Source organism: Stegodyphus dumicola, chromosome 6, assembly GCF_044657685.1.
Source record: "Stegodyphus dumicola isolate Sdum_Otavi_A_Nest chromosome 6, ASM4465768v1".
NCBI classification, from domain to species: domain Eukaryota; kingdom Metazoa; phylum Arthropoda; class Arachnida; order Araneae; family Eresidae; genus Stegodyphus; species Stegodyphus dumicola.
This window is the reverse complement of record NC_140773.1, coordinates 188,888,668-188,911,773: the sequence shown is the minus strand read 5'-3', so window position 1 is coordinate 188,911,773 and position 23,106 is coordinate 188,888,668. Positions and strand designations below refer to the sequence as shown.

The following is a 23,106-nucleotide window of genomic DNA, read 5'->3' as shown; positions in this document are numbered from 1 at the left end:
TCATATAAAAAACCTTAAGGTTTGTCTCGGTAATTTAGAAGGGGAAAAAGAAGCAATTCATTTTCAGTAGACTGAATTTAAGATTCAATTTTAGGTAAAGTTCTAATTTCCAAAAGTTCTAAGGAAAATTGATAAAGCACTTATCTGTGATTTTGACGACTTGAAACGCACCCGGAAAGGTACTGGGCTGGCCTTGCATTCTGGGAGAAAATTCAAGGGGTTATAATACCACCATAATTCCTAAAAAAAATTCATTCCGTAAGGGGAACACAGGCGTCTACGGAGTCTCACGCTTTTCGGTGCCACTGGGGACAATTCCGGATAACCCCGACTCCATTCTTTTTCGGCAACACAATCCGCTCGCACAGCCCTGTAGAAAACAAGCCCTCGAACCAGCATCCGAGCAGAATCTTCAAGCTCGTAGTCAGGATGTCAAGTATAAAATCTCACATTGGCCAGGGAGGAACATGGCCTATAATTTTGGAAATTAATACTCGCTGGATATTTTTTTTTTCTTTTCGACAGCAAGGCGACGGCCGGATAGTGTCGGCTGTGATCCGCCTGACTCACCACTTATTCATCCACAGAAACTTAACAAATCCTTCAGCCTTGGAAGTTCGGCAAAAAGTCTTAATCCTGAAAGTCTTAAATCCTTCAACAAAACTCGTCCAAAGTCGGGCAAAAAGTAACGTCCAAAAGTAAGTTCAGCAAGCAAGTACGTCTGGCCAAGTCTCGCACGAAAAAAAAAAGTCTCACACGAAAAAGGGATTCAAACTCGAATTTTCTTCGTCTCCTTCACAAACGCGGGCTCCCACTATGGCTTCAATTATCGCCCCCTTAATTTTGGCAAAATTTGCGTTTTCAACCCCTGAATGCGGAAATAAGGGTGATCGCGCATGCGCGCCCTTCCTCACTTAGCCAACAACCGGACCCTTAATCGCCAAAAACCTGAATGACTTACATCGAAAGTAAAGTGGCAACTTCTGACCCTTCTGTCACGTACGTCCTGTCTTAAGGTCAACTGCACAATGAAATTCCTTCTAGAACATTCTAAAGGACAAAGCGCGCGAAATCATGACTTAGCAAAATTGCCTCCCTTTCCCTGCTTCTTTTCACAATGAATCAAAGCTTGTACAAAAATTGCAAATACAAGAAGAAATAAATAATATTCTTTTAAACTAAATAATATTCCCAGAAGCATCTGTTTTCCCCCAAAATTAAAGCATTAAAATAAATAATTCAGAATCAAATAAAATTAAGATTTCCATAAATCAGAAAATCATTCACCTAGTTTTTATAACGCTATCAGACAAATTCTCTACACAACAGATAATCCAGACGGAAGAGCGCAGTTTTGCAAAATATACAGAGAGTGCATAGCTTTCAACAAAGCATGTTTGGGGCAATGAAACTGTATTTAAAAGTAGAATTGAATAAAATAATTTCTGTACAATCAAATTTTAAACCGAAACCTTTTATTCATAAATTCTGATTTTGTATGATCATTCAGTTGTGTATATATATGCTGTAGTTTCCTAATTACAAAAATGATGTTTGTCTAATAAAGAAAATTTCTTTGTAGGTTTTCTTGCTTCCGGCCAGAATTCCACATTCACCACAGCGAACGGCTGATACCATCGGTTTAGTCATCGAAAGAGAAAGATTGCCAAGTGAAATGGATTGTTTGAGGTCTGTTATGTTCATAAATTATTTTGAATTTTTGACTAGGTGTAACATAGTTTGCTTATTACGATTACGGCAAAGCAAACTAGGGCTAACTGCAAGGGAAGCGATGCTTTCATGGAGGACTTTCTAATTGAAATTGGATTGTATACACGTTACAAATGGGAAAACCGTGAAAATGCCCATGTAGCCATCCAGCCCGTGCGCCTGGAATCGAACCCAGGTCGGGCTATTAGTATTCAGCGACTTTACCGCTCGGCCGCTGGTGTTGTGTAGCGAAATTAAGATAATTAAGTAATTTATGATTTATCAAAAATTAATCTATTTATATTCCAAATTGCTGCACAGCGTGTATTTTTATTTAATCTCTGTGTTAATTTGTTTTACATTAATTGGAGGTTTTTTACTTAAGATTATACGTTCATTTCTTTCGTTATTTTCTGAACGCGCTGACGAGACAATAGAATTAGGTAAATTTTCACTTAATATTGTGAAGTTAAAAATACTTAATTTACCTTTACTTATTTATAACTTATACTACTGGAAGCAGAAAAATTTGCTCTGCATTTTAAAAATACTTTCAACTGAATAGCTAAAATGGATTTTGAGTTACAGCAATTTATTTAACAAATTTTTGCATTTTCTCGGTTATCAAAAGAAAGTGGGATAAACTCAGAGTAAAATTTTTAAGCTGCCTGTTTCACTAAGGGATTTCCGGTGAGGTAAGATTAGGTTTGACAGTTCGACCGTATCACAGATGTTTCATTTGGGAAAGTTTTGGCAATGCGTGAATTAGTGGTTGAGTTAACACCTTGAAAAATGAGAAACTTTTACAGTGCGTAAGGCTGTGGGTGAAAAAAAGATTAGTTTTTTTCGCAGTTTTCCAGCGCTTGTTGGAAATTGTGGTAAACTTTCATGTCTAAAAGAAGCCTCATTAGGAAATTTTCTTCTCTTCTCTCTCGCTACAGATTGCTGTTTTTTCGTCAGGCATAGCCAACACCTCCATATAGAAGAATCTTTGAATAAAATCCAACCCAAATATCTATATCAAATAGTGAAAACAATCTTAAGTACGGCAGTAGCGCGCAGCGTATTTTGTTTCTTTGCCCTTTAGAATTTCGACTCAGACGACTATCGTGACGTCACAGATCAACGTCCTGGCTTTCTTCTGTTAGGAGATTTTGGCATAGCTCCCACGATGGGGAACTGGAAATGTTTAGCGCCGAATTTTTTAGGGGCAGTTACGTCCAGCGGAGGATTTAATTAGAAGATTCTTCTTCTCACCTTAAATGTACTTCTACAGTAGCTTGCTTCAGAACATACAATAATGGTTTTCGTTCATCTTTTGGAATTTTGCTTCACCTAAAATAGCCATTATGGAATAAGCCGTATTGATAAGGACGTTGCGTCAGCCGACATGAGGTCTCCCGTATTTCTGGAACTTCTCTCCAGTTTCGAATTCTTCGACGAAGTCAGCAGACGACATCTATGATTTCGGAACACCCAGAGAGCAGTCCATATCCCAAGCAGAAAAGATTGTGTACTGTATGGATAGAGCTTCCTTTCCGACACCGTGGATCAGCGGCGTAGAATCCAGAACTTATGAAGAACAATCTTGCCGGCCTTGTTTTCTTGGACAGGTGACGGACAGTCCCGTCTGAACTTAATTTTTTTTTTGGTTTACATTACACTAAATCATTTGGAAAAGCTCCAGTACAATTTGTTAAGTGAAATCAAATTCGTAAGTAACGGTTAAAAATGTATTAAGTGCTATAGGGAAATTTAGGAGGTTCAACTTACTAGTTGAGGTTTCCTTTAGATTAGGCCTTGAAATATCAGTATTTAAGAAAATTGTTAAATATGTATTACTAGTAAGAGAAAATTAGGTACTAATCATGGTAATCATGGTACTCATGGTAATCATGGTAATCACGGTAATCATGGTAATTTTTTGATGTTGATGCTTTCTGTTCCTTTTCCGCTACGAGGTTTAACCCGCGAGCACGAACACCGGGTATCTCATACTCGGGGACATATTCTTTTTCACTTATCTCAAAACCCCTTTTCTGGTGTTGGAACTTTTCATAGGATAGAGGGCGCTGTTGCGCCAAAAGAATTCTGTTTTTTTTTAACATTATGTAACTGTAGTTCGCCATTGCGATGTATGGGTATTGCTGTGATATATTTTGGTGCTTTCATTAAATATAAATGAAAGATATCGTCATGAATTTTTTGTATCCAAATCAAGATCAAAGTTACCACTGATGCATATTCGTCGGAACAAAATTAGCGTTCGAACAAGAATCGTCAAGTTATTACTAGCCTTTCGAACTACGCATTAGTATCGTTATTCGCTTCGTAACATGTGGTGCTGTCGCCGGGAATTATCGTAATGGTGGGGTGAGTAAATAGTTTTGTTGAAAATTTGGTTGAATAGAATATTTTGTAATTGTTGAAGTGGTAAAGTTATTTGATGTTGTTGATCTTGTTTGGTAAAAATTTACAACTTTAGGTTTCGCATTTACTGAATATTTGCATTGGTATTTGAAAATAAGAAAATGTTGTGCTTTCTTAGAATTAGAATTTGTTGTTAATGCTTGAAGTGTGATTTGTTGTTGAAAATTACAGTTTGTTTTCTTAGAATTCTAGAATTAGAATTTATTGTTAAAGTATTTGAGGGGTAAAATTTGTTGCTAGAAACTGTGAAAATGGCTAAATTGTTAAAGCTTCGAACTAAGCGTGACACACATCGTGAACAAACATTAAAGTTAGTAGAAAAAATAAACATATATTTGAATGAATCAGATATTGACATAGATGTATGTGATTCATATTTAGAACAGTTGAATAGTAAAATTGAAATTATTAACATACTAAATAGTGACATTGATGAATTGTTGAAAGAAGAACAAGAAATTAAGGATGAAATTAACACAGTAGATGAATATAACGGAAAAATAATACCAGTTAAAGTAAAGTTGCAAAACAAAATTAAATCAATTGGAAAAGTTCTATATCAGTCAGGTGAACAAACAGTAAATCCAGAAAATGTTCACGTAGAAAATAAAAATTTGCATTTAGAAAACAGAACTAAACTTCCTAAACTTTCGCTTCCTCGATTCTATGGTGAGCCTTCAGAATATTTAGATTTTTGGAATCAGTTTGAGAATTCTGTACAAAATAATTCTAATTTAACTGAGGTTGACAAATTTTACTATTTAAAGTCGTTATTAGGTGGTAAAGCCCTAGCTAGCATCAAAGGATTCTCAATTACTCCAGAGAATTATAAACAGGCTGTTAAATTGATTTCTGAAACATTTGGCCAAAGAGACATTTTAATAAATGCTCACTTGTCAAATTTATTGAATCTGGCACCTGTAAAAAATGCTTCTAACATTCAGGCCCTTCGTAACCTTTATTTTGAAGCCCAAACTCAAATTAGATGTTTAGAGGAATTAAATGTCAAATCGGAAACATACACAACAATACTGACTAACATAATATTAAAAAATCTGCCAGGAGAATTGACTCTTGAATTTTCGAAGCAAAATATAAATAATTGTCATGATTTACAGGAATTGATGAAGTTTTTACACAATGCTATTAGTGCAAGAGAAAAAGCATTCCGTATTAATTCTAATAATGTATCTTGATATAATAATTTTCATTCTAACCAACACAAACAAAACAATTTTCGAAATCAGAAACGAAACTTTCATTCGAGTCGCAATAATCAACACGCGTCAGTAACAGAATTTATGGCGAAAACTTCCGAAGTTTGTTTATTCTGCGGTCAAGGTCACTGTAAGACTGAATGTGAGAACATGACTGTACAGCAAAAAAGGGATAAATTAATTAAGGAAAGGAGATGTCTGTTATGTTGTAACACAAACTGTTTTGTGAAAAAATGTAATGCTAAACAGTGTTCATTCTGCTTTGGTAGACACGCCAAAGCTATTTGTTTTAAATTTGAAAATTCTAGCAAGTGTAAATCTAATTCAAAACCGGAAGAAGAAAAACCAAAGGAATTGGAAATTCAGCCTACTATTTCGAATTCAGTTGTAAATGATAGGAATGTGATTTTATTGCAGTGTGTTAGGACAGAAATTGTTGGTCGTAAATCGTCAGGTACAGTTATTGCAATGTTTGATAACGGTAGTGAGAAGAGTTTTATTAAAAGAAATGTATCTATGAAGTTGGGATTAAAATGTCTAGGGTCAGAAACATTAAAGATTTATTCATTTGGAGCAAAGGATCCTAGGTTGCAAACATGTCGCAGAGTTGAAGTGAGATTGCGAAATATTTTAGATGGAAATGAAGTCGTAATACAGGCGTTGGAAACAGATGAAATTTCGAGGGCGGCGATTAATTTGCCGAATGAGCGTACAAGAGCTGAAATGGAAGCCAAGGGATTAACTTTAACGTGGGGATATAATCAAGCGTCAGATGATAATGAAATTTCCTTGTTAATAGGTATAGATTTTTATTGGAAGTTGACAAAAGGTTTTGAAAGGTTAAATACGTCTTTGGTAGCTGTAAACACAGAACTTGGATGGTCCTTGCAGGGAAATTGTGGTGATATGAGTAAAACGGCTGCTGTGAACTTAGTTTTAGGTGATCAAAGCACTGTATCAGCTGAACTCAGGCGTTTCTGGGAACTGGAAAGTTTAGGTATTGAAAACAAGGAAGCGGAGTGTTTGACTTTAGTGGAACAGGAGATACTTGCTGAATTTAATAATTCTGTTGGGTTCGTAGATGGAAGATATTGTATAAAGTTGCCGTGGAAACCAGGTATGCAGGAGAAATTAGCAAATAATAGAGAAGTGGCTCGGAAACGTTTCGATGATCTGGTTAGGAGATTTAGAAATAATACAGCTTTTTATGAGGATTATAAAAAGGTAATTGATGATTATCATAGGGAAGGTATCATTGAGAATTCGTCGTCAGATACTGAAGTGTCATATTCTGAGCACTCATTCTACTTACCCCACCACGCTGTCATTCGCGAGGACAAATCTACTAGTCGACTTCGAATCGTGTTTGATGGTTCTTCTCATGAAGGAGGACAACTTTCAATTAATGACTGTTTATTTAAAGGACTAAACTTGTATCCAAATCTATTTGAAATGATTTTAAAGTTTCGACAAAATACAATCGCCTTCACAGCGGATATAAAGCAAGCGTATCTACAAATTTAGATCGATCCTAGTGATAGAAAATTTACTAGATTCTTCTGGACTGATGATATCGGTTCTAATTCATATCAAGAAATGAACTTTAGTAGAGTTTTATTTGGACTAAAACCAAGTCCATATTTATTAGCTGCAACTCTGAAATATCATTTTGATAAATGTAAACAAGAATTTCCTGATACTTGCAAATTACTGTCAGAATGGTTTTATGTCGACGATTTGATTGGAGGTGAAGAAGTCTTGCAAGCGGCTTTGGAAATTACGACTGAAAGTGTAGAAATTCTCAAAAGATGTGGCATGATATTACGAAAATGGAAAACCAATTCCACGGAACTGCGTAAGCTGTGGAAAGATGCTGAGTTCGACATCGATGAGGAAAAGAGCTCAAGTACAGGACTTGACTCACCATCCAAGGTGTTGGGTCTAGTTTGGGATCCAGATGCGGACAGTATATCTTTTAACGTGAAAGAATTATCAAAGTTTGTCAAGAACGGAACTGCTTCGAAAAGGTTTATTCTTCGAGTAGTGGGTCGTATTTATGATCCTATCGGATTTCTTGGGCCTTTCATCATAAAGCTGAAGTGCATTCTACAGGAACTGTGGAGTCATGACATAGACTGGGATGATAAACTTCCATCGTCACTGGATCGCAAGTGGCAGTTGTGGTGCAGTGAAATCGAACACTTAGAAGATCTCCAGATTCCTCGATGTTATTTTTCAAATTTGAACTGTAAATTTATTTCATTTGAAATTCATTCTTTTTCAGATTCATCTCTTTTAGCCTATGGAACTGTATTGTATTTAAGAGCTATATCTGAAGATGGGAGGATAAGTATCAGTTTTATTTGTTCTAAAAGTCGTGTAGCTCCTCTGAAAGGTCTTACATTACCAAGACTGGAATTAATGGGAGCCTTATTGTCCGCAAGATTAGTCCATCAAGTAAGTAAATGTCTTAAATTTAATACTTCTAGTTATTTTTGGACCGACTCGATGATTACATTATGTTGGATTAAGGGACAAGCTAGTAAATACAAAACTTTCGTAAAAAATAGAATAGAAGAAATTCAATCTTTATCAGATACCAATAATTGGGCTCATTGTCCTGGTAAGGATAACCCTGCAGATATCTTGTCCAGAGGAATTTCTGCAGCAAATTTAGCTACAAACCATCTTTGGTGGAATGGTCCACCGTGGCTAAGCCAATCACCTGAATACTGGCCTACTGAAAGAGAGAACTTAAAATCTACAGACGTAGACTTAGAGCTAAAAAGAGAATTTGAAAGTACAGTGCAAAATAACTGTTTGGTAGAAAATTCGAAATTTATTTTAGATTTAAGGAAATATAGTTGTTTGTTAAAAGTACTAAGAGTAACTGCACTAGTTAAACGGTTTGTTAATAAACTTCGAAAACGACAAACGATTGCAGGTCCTCTCACAGCAGAAGAACTTCAAAATGCTGAAATAGACTGGATAAAACATGAGCAAAACATAGAGTTCAACTTAGAATTGCAGAACCTTAAAAATGGTAAATCGATTCCTAAAAACTCTCCACTTTCGAATTTAGCCCCATTTGTCGACAGTTGTGGTGTATTGCGCATAAAAGGAAGGTTAGAACAAGGAGCGTTTACAAAGGATGAAGCTCATCCTATACTTCTTCCTAAGCAGTCTAAATTTACAGAGTTAATTATTATTCGAGAACATAATAAAATTTTTCATGGTGGAGTTACATTTACGCTAGCCAAAATTAGGTCTAGATTTTGGATTCCACGAGGTAGACAAATTATAAAAAGAGTATTAGGTAACTGCCTAATTTGTCGAAAGTATAAGTTGAAACCAGCTAAACAAATAACTAGTCAACTACCTAAATGTAGAATTACTGAAAACCCTCCTTTTACTGTAACTGGCATAGATTTCACTGGCCCAGTTTTAATAAAATCAGGAAAGGATACGCCTCAAAAGGCTTACATAACATTATTTACATGCAGTGTTACTAGAGCTGTGCACATAGAATTAATCGCAAATATGTCAACAAAAAATTTTATTTTGTCATTAAGGAGATTTTTAGCTAGGAGAGGAAATTGTAAAGTTATCATTTCCGACAATGCTAAGAGCTTTAGAGCCACTAATGAAATTCTTAAAGAATTTGCAAAAATTATAATAGATTCAAAATTGAAAGATTTCATATCAATAAACGGCATAACTTGGCAATATATTGCGCCTCACGCGCCTTGGTGGGGTGGTTTTTATGAAAGGCTTATGAAAAGTATCAAAGATCCTTTGAGAAAGGTTCTCGGAAGGGCTCTTCTTAACTTTGAGGAAATGATGACTATTCTATCAGAAATTGAGTTAGTTTTAAATCATAGACCTCTTACTTATGTCCATAATGAAATAAAAGAGCCAGAAGCTCTTACACCTGCCCATTTCTTGTTTCCAGGGCAAGAAAATATTTCTTATCCTGTACATTTCGCCGACCTTTTCAGGAATGAACCATTGAACAGGCAGACTTTGACTAGGAGAAAACTGTATCAAACTAATCTTTTGAAACAAATTTGGAAAAAGTGGAAGGAGAATTATCTCCTCGAATTACGGTCTGCGCATACTTTTCTAAATCCATCTAATGAAAGGAATCTTAAAAAGAGTGAGGTTGTATTGCTGGAGGGGTCGACGAAATCAAAATTTTTATGGCCTATTGGAATTATAGAAGAAGTTTATAAAGGTAGGGATGGGTATGTGCGTTCATGTTTGATTCGTACTTCTCAAGGACTTTATCGAAGACCCGTCCAATTAATCTATCATTTTGAAGTTTAAAGTTATATATATATATATGTTTGTTTCATGTATTGTATTTAATTTGCAATGTAGTTTCAGTATTAATTTGTGCATATTGGTTTTGATTATATCTAAATATATTATTGATATGTAAATTTAATGTGCTCTTAAAAGAGCACAGGTGGGGTGTGTTGGAACTTTTCATAGGATAGAGGGCGCTGTTGCGCCAAAAGAATTCTGTTTTTTTTTAACATTATGTAACTGTAGTTCGCCATTGCGATGTATGGGTATTGCTGTGATATATTTTGGTGCTTTCATTAAATATAAATGAAAGATATCGTCATGAATTTTTTGTATCCAAATCAAGATCAAATTTACCACTGATGCATATTCGTCGGAACAAAATTAGCGTTCGAACAAGAATCGTCAAGTTATTACTAGCCTTTCGAACTACGCATTAGTATCGTTATTCGCTTCGTAACATCTGGAAATGGACAAAACATTTTGTAGCTGAATTCAAGGTCACAATAATGAAGCTGGGAAATCCGTGAAGTGATTCTTCAACTACTTTTCTAGGAATTGTAACGTTTGGGTATGTGACACCCGCGCGCCTTCTCGCGTCTCTCAGATTTTCACCCTCAGTTTCTTAGTTAGTCAGCATGGAACGGAATCTAAGTTATGATAAAGAAATGGAAAAGGTTGAGAAATATTCTAGAAACGATTTCAACAGATGATTAAACGTCTAGAGAAGAGGAGGAAGAATTAATAGATGAAACACAACAGCAATTATAATTCATCAACAGACAGTGATACAGACACTGAATTAGACAGTGAATTAGAAAATCAATGAAATTATGAAAATTATTTTGGTAAAAATGGCTTGGTATGGAAGAAACAAAAATTTGAACGAATGTTAGGACTAGTTCTAAAAGCATTATCTTTAAAATTCTAGAAAATACTGGCTATTCGAAAGTGGAAGATTACTTAAATCAACGGCGGCAGCAAATCATGCTTCCTTTGAAACTAAAAGAAAAAATAATTTCAGGAGATTGCAACATGGAACTACCATCTAAAAATATGAAAAACGTTTACAGAAGATGCGCTGAGTGCCCTAAAAACAAGGGCAGAAACACACGGTTTCTGCGCGAGAAATGTAATATCAGTATTTGTATAGAGCATATGTCCAGTCTGCCAGAGATGTGCAAAATAATTGTATGTTAAGTACTTCATTTATTATATTCTTTAAAATATTCAAAAGTTCATTGTTTTTTTATGTTAATCCACATTTATACTCATATTTATATTATTAATGTAATTTAAAACGTGTTAATTGCTTTCGAATATGACATACCCAGAGCGCCTTCTCATGTTCGTAATTTAGGCGCGCGTGCTCGCGGGTTAACAGCGAAAAGCAGTACTAAATTTGTGCAATATGAGAATTTATACTTCATAATCCATCCGGTACTTGTAAACATTTGTTTATTGAATGAATTTGTGCAATATAAGAATTTATAATTCTAATTCATCCTGTTACTTATTTAATTCGATAATGTTTATGAAACAATTGTGTACTTGGTATGAGGTGGAATGTCCAAATGTTTGGCAGTTCAGTTATAAAGTTTAAGAAAAATATATATATATTTTTTTTTTTTTTTTTTTTTTTTGTCTCCCAGGAGGCTAATTATATCATATTTGTTTATTGTATTTCTCGTAATCTTTCTAAGTTGAAAATAAAATCCTAAATAGTATTTATTTTCTAAATGTTTGTTTTATTGATATATTAAGTAGTATGATTTTATTCTTTGTGAATGGTCTTCACCAGTCATCAACACGCGGTTATTCTAGTAAAACATAACGCAAATTTGATCTTGATATTATATGTTTGATTTGAGGAAAATTTAACTTGTGTTATGTAGACAAATTATCTGATAGCGTTATAAAAATTGGGTGAATGATTTTATGATTTATGGAAATCTTAATTTTTATTTGATTATGAATTATTTATTTTAAGGCTTTAATTTTGGGGAAAAACAGATGCTTCTGGAAATACTATTTAGTTTAAATGAATATTATTTATTTTCTTTTATTTGCAAATCTTGTACAAACTTTTATTCATTGTGAAAGAAGCAGGGAAAGGGAGGCAATTTTGCTAAGTCATGATTTCGCGCGCTTTGTCCTTTAGAATGTTCTAGAAGGAATTTCATTGTGCAGTTGACCTTAGGACAGGACGTACGTGACAGAAGGGTCAGAAGTTGCCACTTTACTTTCGATGTAAGTCATTCAGGTTTTTGGCGATTAAGGGTCCGGTTGTTGGCTAAGTGAGGAAGGGCGCGCATGCGCGATCACCCTTATTTCCGCATTCAGGGGTTGAAAACGCAAATTTTGCCAAAATTAAGGGGGCGATAATTGAAGCCATAGTGGGAGCCCGCGTTTGTGAAGGAGACGAAGAAAATTCGAGTTTGAATCCCTTTTTCGTGTGAGACTTTTTTTTTTCGTGCGAGACATGGCGAGACGTACTTGCTTGCTGAACTTACTTTTGGACGTTACTTTTTGCCCGACTTTGGACGAGTTTTGTTGAAGGATTTAAGACTTTCAGGATTAAGACTTTTTGCCGGACTTCCAAGGCTGAAGGATTTGTTAAGTTTCTGTGGATGAATAAGTGGTGAGTCAGGCGGATCACAGCCGACACTATCCGGCCGTCGCCTTGCTGTCGAAAAGAAAAAAAAATTATCCAGCGAGTATTAATTTCCAAAATTATAGGCCATGTTCCACCCTGGCCAATGTGAGATTTTATACTCGACATCCTGACTACGAGCTTGAAGATTCTGCTCGGATGCTGGTTCGAGGGCTTGTTTTCTACAGGGCTGTGCGAGCGGATTGTGTTGCCGAAAAAGAATGGAGTCGGGGTTATCCGGAATTGTCCCCAGTGGCACCGAAAAGCGTGAGACTCCGTAGACGCCTGTGTTCCCCTTACGGAATGAATTTTTTTTAGGAATTATGGTGGTATTATAACCCCTTGAATTTTCTCCCAGAATGCAAGGCCAGCCCAGTACCTTTCCGGGTGCGTTTCAAGTCGTCAAAATCACAGATAAGTGCTTTATCAATTTTCCTTAGAACTTTTGGAAATTAGAACTTTACCTAAAATTGAATCTTAAATTCAGTCTACTGAAATTCAGTCATGATTTCGCGCGCTTTGTCCTTTAGAATGTTCGAGAAAGAATTTTCATTGTTAGTTGACCTTAAGAGAGGAAAGTACGTGACAGAAAGGTCAAAGGTTGCTATTTGTCTTTCAATGTAAGTCATTTAGGTTTTTGGCGATTGAGGGTCTGGTTGTTGGCTAAGTGAAGAAGGGCGCGCATGCGCGATCACCCTTATTTCCGCATTCTGGAGTTGAAAACGCAAATTTTGCCATAAATTAAGGGGGCGATAAGTGAAGCCATAGTGGGAGCCCGTTTTGTGAAGGAGACGAAGGAAATTCGAGTTGGATTCACTTTTTGACTTTTTTACACTTTTGGACTCGCGCACTTACTGGTTGGCTGGACTTGTGGATGTTACTCCTGAAAACAGGTTGAAAAGGCGAGAGAGAAGATGTAATTACGACGAAAAATGTTTTCCCGGCGGGGAGCGGCAAATATGCTCCCCGGCCGCGTTTTGGTTAAGAGGCGAGACTCTCTTACACACTCACTCTTGGACTCTTGGACTCGCTGACTTTCGGGCTTCCTGGACTTGTGGACGTTGCTCTTGAAAACTGGCTTGAAGGAAATTCGAGTTGGATTCTCTCTCTTACTGACTGGCGGGTGGAACTTACTTGGGACGTTACTCGTGAAGCTTGCTCTTGGGATGAGTAAGAACAGGCGAGCCGTAATTGCCTAGAAAAAACGTTTCTGACCTGAAGCTGAAAACCCTCTTCCTTGTGGCGTGCTCGTAAAGAGGCGAAATTTGAACGAGTTACCTGCGTGTTGACATAGGACTTTCAGGACCAAGCGGATAGCCGTCCTGGGCAGCAGTGCTCCTGTTTCTGTTCTACAGTGGGAATTGGCGCCTACATTTTTAGAACCAGTGTCAAGATGAGCCCGGCCGACATCAACGCTTGATAAGATACGAGTCCTCCACTTCAAGATGTCCCCTCAAGATAAGTTTATTTTTTTTGGTGTGTTTGAACTTTAGGCAAGTTTTTTCAAAAACGTCCTTAGCAGTAAAAACAACGTCGAATCTAAAATTTAACTCTCAGGCCTTAAATTGTTTCCCTTTCCTTTCTTTTGAATTACCAGACAAACCTTAAGTTTTTTTTATGAATTTAAATGAAAAGACTCTCAGATGAGGTTAAGATTTTTCTTATTGTGATGTAATTGAATAAACTGATATTTAATCTGGAACCTCTTACAGTATGTTTTCTTATATATTTAATATGTTTTTTTCCTATATTTCTTGTATATGTTTTATGTTTTCGATCCTCTCACGGCGCGGTCCCGGGATGCATTTTTTTTCACAACGCAAAAATGCTGTACACGTTTCACTATACGATCACTAAAATTTTGTTAGTTGGCAAATTCTTAAGAGTTTAGTTTTCCTCCCTAAGAGGAAGTAGAAACCTTTTCACGGCAAGTAGCTTCATATTTAACATTTAACCTATAGGAATTTCAGATATAACAGGGTACCTTGAAGTAAAGCTATTTAACCTTGGTGTCGAAACTTTTCTATATAACATTGGTGCCGTGACCAGGATTCATAACATTATTTCCCGGCGTGAACTTAAGCAATTTAACACTTGTTAGTTGTGTTTGCTTGAAAGTACTACTTAACACTGGTGGGCATTAAATAGGTATGAAAACTGTAAATGGAGGATCCTAACCTATGTCGTTAGGAACATCATTTGCTCTTTGTGTTAATGTTATAAATATTAATAATGTCATTAACAGATAGGCGCGTTGTATTTAAATTTCAATTGATCAGTTTTCTAGAAAAGCTTCTGTTATAATTTGAAAGATAAGCAGCAAATATTATGTCAAATGGTATGGCAACTCTTCGGAAAATTGGTATTTTTTCCGAATCTGTAGTACTAGCTACCGGAGATGAGTAGACTAAAAAGCGGAACTGTTAATTTGTCGGTCTCTTGGTTATAAATAACAAAGATCGAGACGAGAAGCAAAGTGGTCCAAAAAAGTGGAAAGAATAATCTCTAGACTTCTTAGCATAAGAATCGGGGATGCCAAAATATTCACAGGATGAAGCATTGGGTTGATGCAGGAGTCTATGCCTTGGGGGAGGGTTAGTGAAAAGGGCACGTAATGCATTTGTTCTGAAGTTAAAATATTCTGGAGTAAAGGATCTTCAATTATAGGAAATGTAATTAAAAATTTTATTTTATTTTTTTTTAGTAATTATGTAGTATATAGCTGATAAATGCTATGGTAACATAACTTAATGTAACGTATTGAGAGACGAAATATTGGAAATCCAAGTTACAAACATTTCTAACGAGGAAAAGAAAATAAAGAAAACAAAAGAGTCACGAGAACATTTCAGAGACGACCACTTGCGTACATTTTAGAAACAAGTTCGTAATTTATTATGAGGGTAAAAAAAAGCGAAACAGTCAAATATCTTTTCATCAATATAGACAAAAATGAACCAGTTGTAATATAAGGTGTGTAATGTAGGGTATGAGAAACATCTTTTGTTAATTATAATAATGCCGCAAATGCTTACAGAAGTTGTCGATTAAATATTTTTTTAAATTACATGTAATTTAAATTTTATCAATTAGATAAATTTTTAAAAATAAAATAAAAAATATTAATTTTTAAAAAGTGCATGTTTTGCTTTTAAAAATACTTAAGTTTGTTGAGCAATTTTGAAGTAATTACAATTGAATGATGAACCTATTTATTTACAAAAGCCTCCTTTCTTGCATTTATTATTTTATTACTTTTCTACTAACATAGTTTACTGATTTTAAAAATTGCTATATTTATTTTTTGCTATTTATTATACTTTAGTTTTTAACAATTAGTTTAGTAAATCATTAAATGGCTACTATAATTGGAATGTTCTGCACAAAAGGAATAGCTGAAATAAATATCATTAAAATGTAAAATATCAGACTAAATTAACTATAACGCAGTTTACAGCATTATGATTATTATGTTCTAAACTGTTTCCATATTGGTTGGGCATTACTATATATATAAATGCATTTTAAGAGATACATAAATATGCTGTACATACATAAATGCATTTTAAGTTGATACATAATTACAAAAATAAAATTCTACAAAAACATCTGGGAAAATGGAAATTCATAATTATATTTTAGTAGAGGAAACCAAATGGCTTATACAAGGCTTAGGTGACTAACTTAAACAAGGCATCATTGCTTAGGTCCCCGCCGGGCTGTCATTTGGCGGTGATAAGAATGCATAAAATTTGCTTAGCCGCAGTATGTTCTAAAAGCATTTAAAAGTGTATTTTCATTTTGTACTTTCGCCCAGATATATTTATATAAAATTCAGTGAGAAGTACGAAGTTGCGTCAATGTCGTACTCTTAAATGGGAGTCATTTCTTCAGCATATTAACTAACATAAAATAAATAGTAAAAAAGTCTTGTTTTTTAAACCAGTAATTTTACTTCACGTTAAATTAAATATGGTTTATTTTCATTTCTTAGATATTACGTAGACGGTAGCAACGAAATACTTTATGAGAAATGGTTTCATTGTGAAAATTTAGAAGAATTTGGGCCATTGATTAAAGAATTCTTTGCATCCGAGCAGTATAAAACAGGCAAGCCAGTTCCTGGTGAGTTTCGAAGCATTTTTTTTATACGAATACGCATGTAATAACTGAAATTACGCTTTTTTCCAGAAATGTACATGTTCTGATACATGTTTTATTAATATTATTACGAATTTTATGTATGTAAATAGTTGTAATGATATTATATGTGAAATTCTAGTAACTCTTGATAATATAACATGAAATGCCTAAAAATTGCGAAGCTTCGCCGGAAGAATAATGTTATAGGAGCAATCCCATTTAACACTGAGGAAAATGGCTAGCGTAAGGCAGGCGATGGTTTTGGCAACTAATTTTTGTCGTCAAATTTGGCCATGAATCGCCAAAAGTGGCCAAACTTGCTGACCATTAGGCGACATTTTGGTTCGATCCCCGTATAACTATAATTGGTCTGATACCTATATGTAACTGTAAACATGTCCGCTTTTATGTAATGTAACTGTTGCCTTCCAACAATTTCGAGATATCGCAGGCGCTGGAAATTTCTCGGCAGACTGAGGAAAACTATTTAGGACTGGAGAGAGAATCACTTTTCAATTTAGTTCGGATTTAGCACAACTTTATATACTTTATTTATAATTTTATAGTACTATAATACACAATAAAAATATATATTAGTAAAATATATATGTATAATATCAATAAAATATGTATAAAGAAGTTGTTCGTGTGTGCACTAATAATTACATGTTCATGTTTTATTTATCGCGTGATTTAGCCTCACTTCTATAAATCATAACTCATTGTGATATATTGCTAGGATTCACGACATGCTGACTGGAACTTGAATTTAGGCCAGACCTAAAATTTTGGTTAGAACTGACAATTCTCCGTACGAACTTCGCCATTTAGATGTGCTTTGCATTTGCGTTGCCTTGCGTTTAAAGTTTTCAGTAGTTTTGAGTGTGCCTACTGATTGTCCTCTGTGATAATGAGAAGAACTGTACAAGTGCCTTTGTGGAAAAATTCCAGAAGTGTTTATTTTCGGAAAATATATTTTATCCATCTGTCATCGGTTCTATGTGCATTTAATTGATGATTAGGAACCAATATGCACGCAATAATACTTTATTTTTAGAAACTGTTTTGAATTAAAATTAATACTCGAATTTTAATATTCTCTTCAGACTCAGTTGCAGTGTCAACTATGATTGAAAGCAAGCAAATCTGCGTTGGAGGATAAATTTCTTTACATTTCTTCTGCTTTGTTTTGAAGAAAACACAGGTGTGTTTAAGAGTTGAAATTTTCAAATAGAGTAAAGCTATTATAGAATTAAATTTATTACTGAAATTTAAGTTTCTACTTTTTCATTCTATAGACAAAAATTTAATTTGATTTTAAATTTATTGAGGATATGAACTTTCCATATTTTTTTCTTATATTGGATTTAACACTGAATTTTACTGCGACTGTAAATTAAATTATTACTGCGACTAAAAAGCGGAACTGTTAATTTGTCGGTCTCTTGGTTATAAATAACAAAGATCGAGACGATAAGCAAAGTGGTCCAAAAAAGTGGAGGGAATAATCTCTAGACTTCTTAGCATAAGAATCGGGGATGCCAAAATATTCACAGGATGAAGCATTGGGTTGATGCAGGAGTCTATGCCTTGGGGGAGGGTTAGCGGAAAGGGCACGTAATGCATTTGTTCTGAAGTTAAAATATTCTGGAGTAAAGGATCTTCAATTATAGGAAATGTAGTTAAATAATGTATTTTATTTTTTCTTTGTAATTCGTATTCATATACATTCGTATGACGCAAACGGTGTACTCAATGCACGTATTTCTAGAAGTCTCATGTAAAGTTGATTTGAGATGATTTTTAAGCGTAATGAGGTTACCTCCTCCTCTGTTACAAAGATGGTCGTTGCGATATAATTTATATCCAGCAATTTAAAAACGGTCACAGCGGCGTAAATGAGTTTCATTAATAATCATTATGTCAGTATTATGTTTATTTAAAAAAGGAAGGACGAAAGGAACTCATTTCTAAGTTAAACTCTGTGAATATTACATTTCCTCCCCCTCCTCATGTTTTTGTTCAACATAAAATGGCTTTCTCTTTTTTCTGTAAATTTATCTCTTACGTATCATCTGTGAATTTGTAAGTTTATTTTATTTTGTGTTGTGTTGTTGTATTTTTTTACTATGTGGTGCACAAGGATTTAAAATTTTCAATAAAAAAAAAAAAAAAAATACAGTCTCTTGACATTTAATGTTATTTGAATTAAAATAGGCGATATTTAAATTACATACAGTATTATCTGTTATATGTAAAGTTCTTTGCAGAATTTTATGGGCCATATTCCGTGTTCATTAATAGATCGAATGCTTCCATCCCAATTTGGATATTGTCCAAAATGGGTTTTTATTTTTTACTGTATGGTATGCTGGCGATAAAAATGTTTTATTTCTAACAGTGTTGCCACTGCTCACTTTCGAATCGCTGACTTTGTTCAACAAAAATAGAATAAAGTTGTGCAAAATAGGAAATAAATTTAAAAAAATATCGAACTTCAAAATTTGGGCTCTGCAAAGCCCATATTTGGCGATGGACTGCGCGTATTAAAATTTCGAGGGCTTTAGGTGCCGTCGTTTTTCCACAGTCTGAGTAACATACATACACACATGCAGATTTTCTATTGTTTACTTTTTAAAAAAAACGAAACATGGCGATAACATTTGACGGCAACAATTTCAAATTTTTAAAAATGATTCTGACACAAAAGATGAAGATGAGAAGTAGGTTTCGATATTAATAGCGCCTCTGGTGCTATTTAAAAAGAAAATGAAAACAAAAAAAAATCTGAAAGGGTTCCAATTTTACATTAAGCTGAGGGGGACGCTTTTTCAAGGCTAATTGAAAACGGGATTTGAAAAGTGATACTGACATACAGAGTCATTCGACGCAAAAACCGTTAGACATTGTTACGTCTTTCTGTTGCTTTGCTACCAGCAAAAAAGCAGGAAGAAATGTAAAGAAACCTCGTGCATAAAATATCCGTGCTTGAAGATGCATGCGATGTTATGCCAATGGAAAGGTTTGAAATCGATGTTTGGTTAATCATTCGTTAATGTTTGACGAAACACGAAATAGATAATAAAACAAATTCCAAATTTAGGCTTTCAGATGCTCATATTCGAATGGAGGACTTTGCTATTCAAAATTTGATGTCTATAGGTACCGTTGTTTTTTTACAGTGCGAGAAACATACATACATTTACGCACATTCTTCATTATTTAATATCTTTAAATATAATGCAGGGCTCTAATATTTGGTGGTAACAATTTGAAAAGTGATTCAGACTTTTATGGTGAACCAACGCGAAATGCCGAAATGAAATGAATACCCCTTCTGGGCTTAACGCCCTTTGGGCTAAAAAAAAAAAAAAAAAAAAAAAAATTGCTTATTTTTAGCATAAGAAATTACATCTAATAAAAATTTAGATTTTAATTTAATATATAGTTAGTAGCATTCATCTTTCGAATCGCACTACGGTGAAACTGCAACATTATTCTAAATTAAATGATTAAAAGGTTAACAATTGCAAGAATTTTTTTTTTTGTAAAGTCAATGATAAATTGTAAGTTTTGTAGATTAAATCGGATTCAGTATAATCGCGACACGTTTTTCTAAGTAAATAGATATGCAAATGGTTCTGAAGTACGAGAAAAATAAAGACATTTTTACAGATGCCACCAGTAATGGACTACTCGAGTTTTCTTTGCCTGGTGTCGCCATCTCGTGTGAAGTGCAGACATCTAATAACTTTACTAAATGCAAACTTCATTTTTGTCATACGGCGAAAGTCCAGCGAGAAATGATCAACTGTTCCTTATACTTGCCAACTGCTAAGTGCGAAAGCCCAATATAGGCAACAATTTGTCTGGTTTTGGTCTGCCAGTTATGAATTTGGCAATGAGAAACAGACCTAAGGGGGAAATTATTTTATACGAAATTGCAGCTTCGTGAATGTAACGTACATTTTCCGTTTACTTTCTTGACTTTTAAGAGGTACTTTTTATAATTACCAACTCATTAATGCATAACGCGTTCCAAACACAAAATTTTAAAAACGTAAAATAAAAAAAAAAATAAACAAAAATTACAAAAACTTTTTTAAAAAGATCTGAAAGGTTTCAGATTTTAAATTTCGTCCAAAGGGGCGATTTTTTTTAACGTTTTGTGCGTTACCTTTAGTTACTAAATATCATGTTCTTTGCACTTAAACCATAAAATTCAGTTCAATAGCAAAGTCGCAAAATAATTTTAAAATGAGCATATCTTTACAATTTTCGATACACAGATCCGCGCGCTGGAGATAAAAAGGTTTTTTTTCCCCCGTAGAGTGTTGCCATTGCTCGCTTTGAAATCGTTGAGTTTTTACTCAAAAATTCGTTAAGTTTTACAAAATAAGAAATCGATTATAAAACAAATTCTGCATTTCAAATTTGATCTTCCACAAGCCCATATTCGTAGGAGGATTACGTCATTCAAAATTCGATGGTACCGAGCTCTAGGTACCGTTCTTTTATCACAATGCGAGAAATAGACATACATTTATGCAGATTTTTCATTATTTAATTTCTTCAAACCTAATGCAAGACTTTAAAATTTGGTGGCAATAGTTTGAAAAGTGAAACGGACATTTATAGTGATTCAACGCAAAACGAAAACAATAGTCCTTCAGGGACAAAGCCCCTTTGGACTAAAAAGGGAAGAAAGAGAAGAAAAACCTAAATGTTTTAACCTAAAACATTTAAATGCTGCACTAAAGAGTTGTTCAGTTTTTATTGCTTTCATTGATCTCTGAATTTATCTGTCTGCTCTTGGACTGGCTTCTGCTGACACAACGTTTTTTGTCTTTTTAACTTTATTGTTAAACACCACTTTCTTCGCACTTACAGCCTATAAAATTCAACAGCAAAATTCCAAAATTTTTAAAAGCAGCAAACCTTTAGAATTCCCCATACAGTGTTAATGTTGCCATACATTTTTTAGCTCAGAAGGATTATTATTCTCGAACCTCACTTTTGCGTCCAATCACTTTTGTTGTCTGTTTAACTTTTGAAATGACTAGTAACTGGCGCGGCCAGCCGCCTAAAATAGTTACTATAAAAAAGAAAAAAAAATACATAATGCTTTTAATAAATCCAGCTAATGTCATTTCACGGGTGGTAAGACCCGCGTAATGCTAGAGGGCGCTGAGAGCGCGATTGATGTGTTCAGTTACTCGATGGAAGGTGTGACGCAGTGATGATGTGAGATCTCTGAAATTGTGATATTATTATACTACATTAAATCAATTTATATTTATCAATTGATTTGTGATTATTGATTTTGATTTATTCATAAAAATTGTGATATTATGTTTTTCTGAATCACCACATATATTCGAGGAACGTAGATTACCACTGAATCTTCATACTACTGATGCGCAACGGGTACAGCTGTAACTTAATAAAAGAGGATAAGGAACTGCGTTTATTGCTTTTAAATTGCTTAGTTTGTTAATGTATGTTTGGCATATTAAATTCAAAAGAAAATTTAAATACCTTAGCCTTCTCAAAAATGGCAACAAACTGATGAGTGGAAATTAAAAATAATTTATATCGTATATATTTGGAATTCTCAATAAAGTCTATGTACGCGAAATACAAGGTTGTTATTTCGATTTTGATTGTCACATTGGCGTGTTTCTCTTCTATTCTAAAGTCTTAAATGTTCCCAATTCGTTTTAAAATGTTCGCTCTATTTTTTTTTTTTTTTTTTTTTTTTCTTTTAATAAGACATGGCGATAACATTTGGTAACATCTGAAGTCATACGGACTGAAAACAGGGGGTTGAGCTAAATAGCACCTTTGCTGCTAATAATAAATAATAAAAATATTTAAATAAAAGGAATTTGTTCAGATCATATCACACATTTAAAATACACTGGTGTGCAAAACTTAAGCAACAGGTGTTCCTTTTGACATAATTCTATGAGATATCATCTGAAAGACATGAAATTCAGAAATAAGAGACAGCATTTTGTATTTAAACGATTACGAAAGCATAAGTGCGCAAAAATGAATACAATGCATACAGTATGGAATTAAACAAAAACATGCTTTATTGAACTCATAGTATCGTTACAGATGATTGTCTGTGTAAGAGGAAGAACAATAAGCAGATGTTCCTTAGTACGGGATATGCCCTCCCCTTACTGCAATGGTTGCTTCTCACCGTCTCCTCATACTCAGCACCAGATTGTTCAACAGATCTTGAGGTGAGAGATCTTGAGGCATTCCTCAATCAGCATCTGTTTCAGTTGTTGGGTGTTCGGCGTAGGATGTAATCGTGCCTCAAGGCGTCTCCCCAAAGCATCCCACACATGTTCTATGGGATTTAAATCAGGGAAGCACGCTGGCCAATCCATTCGAGTGATATCTTCACTTTTCAGTAGCTTCTGAACAGCAGGAGTTCAGTATGGCCGTGCATTTTCATCCATAAAAACGAAGTCTGGTCCAATTGCACCTCGGAACAGACGCACATAGGGAAGGATCACCTCCTGACAATAGCGATCTCCGTTTACAGAACTTCTGTCGAAAACGTGGAGCTCTGTCCTCTCGTTCAGCATAATGCCTCTCCAGGCGAGATCTCCAGGACACCATAATGGT

The 23,106-nt window shown here is 34.6% G+C and overlaps 1 protein-coding gene across 2 annotated transcripts in view; it reads left to right on the top strand.

Annotated features, from left to right (window-relative positions):
* LOC118185478 (3-hydroxyanthranilate 3,4-dioxygenase-like) overlaps positions 1-23,106 on the top strand; it is a 168,951-nt gene that overhangs the window by 98,847 nt on the left and 46,998 nt on the right. For both annotated transcript variants that reach the window (XM_085819276.1, XM_085819275.1), the window contains 2 exons: positions 1,583-1,689; positions 16,313-16,443. In XM_085819276.1, coding sequence (XP_085675402.1) covers positions 1,583-1,689; positions 16,313-16,443 — 238 coding nt within the window. The remainder of the gene's footprint in view (positions 1-1,582; positions 1,690-16,312; positions 16,444-23,106) is intronic.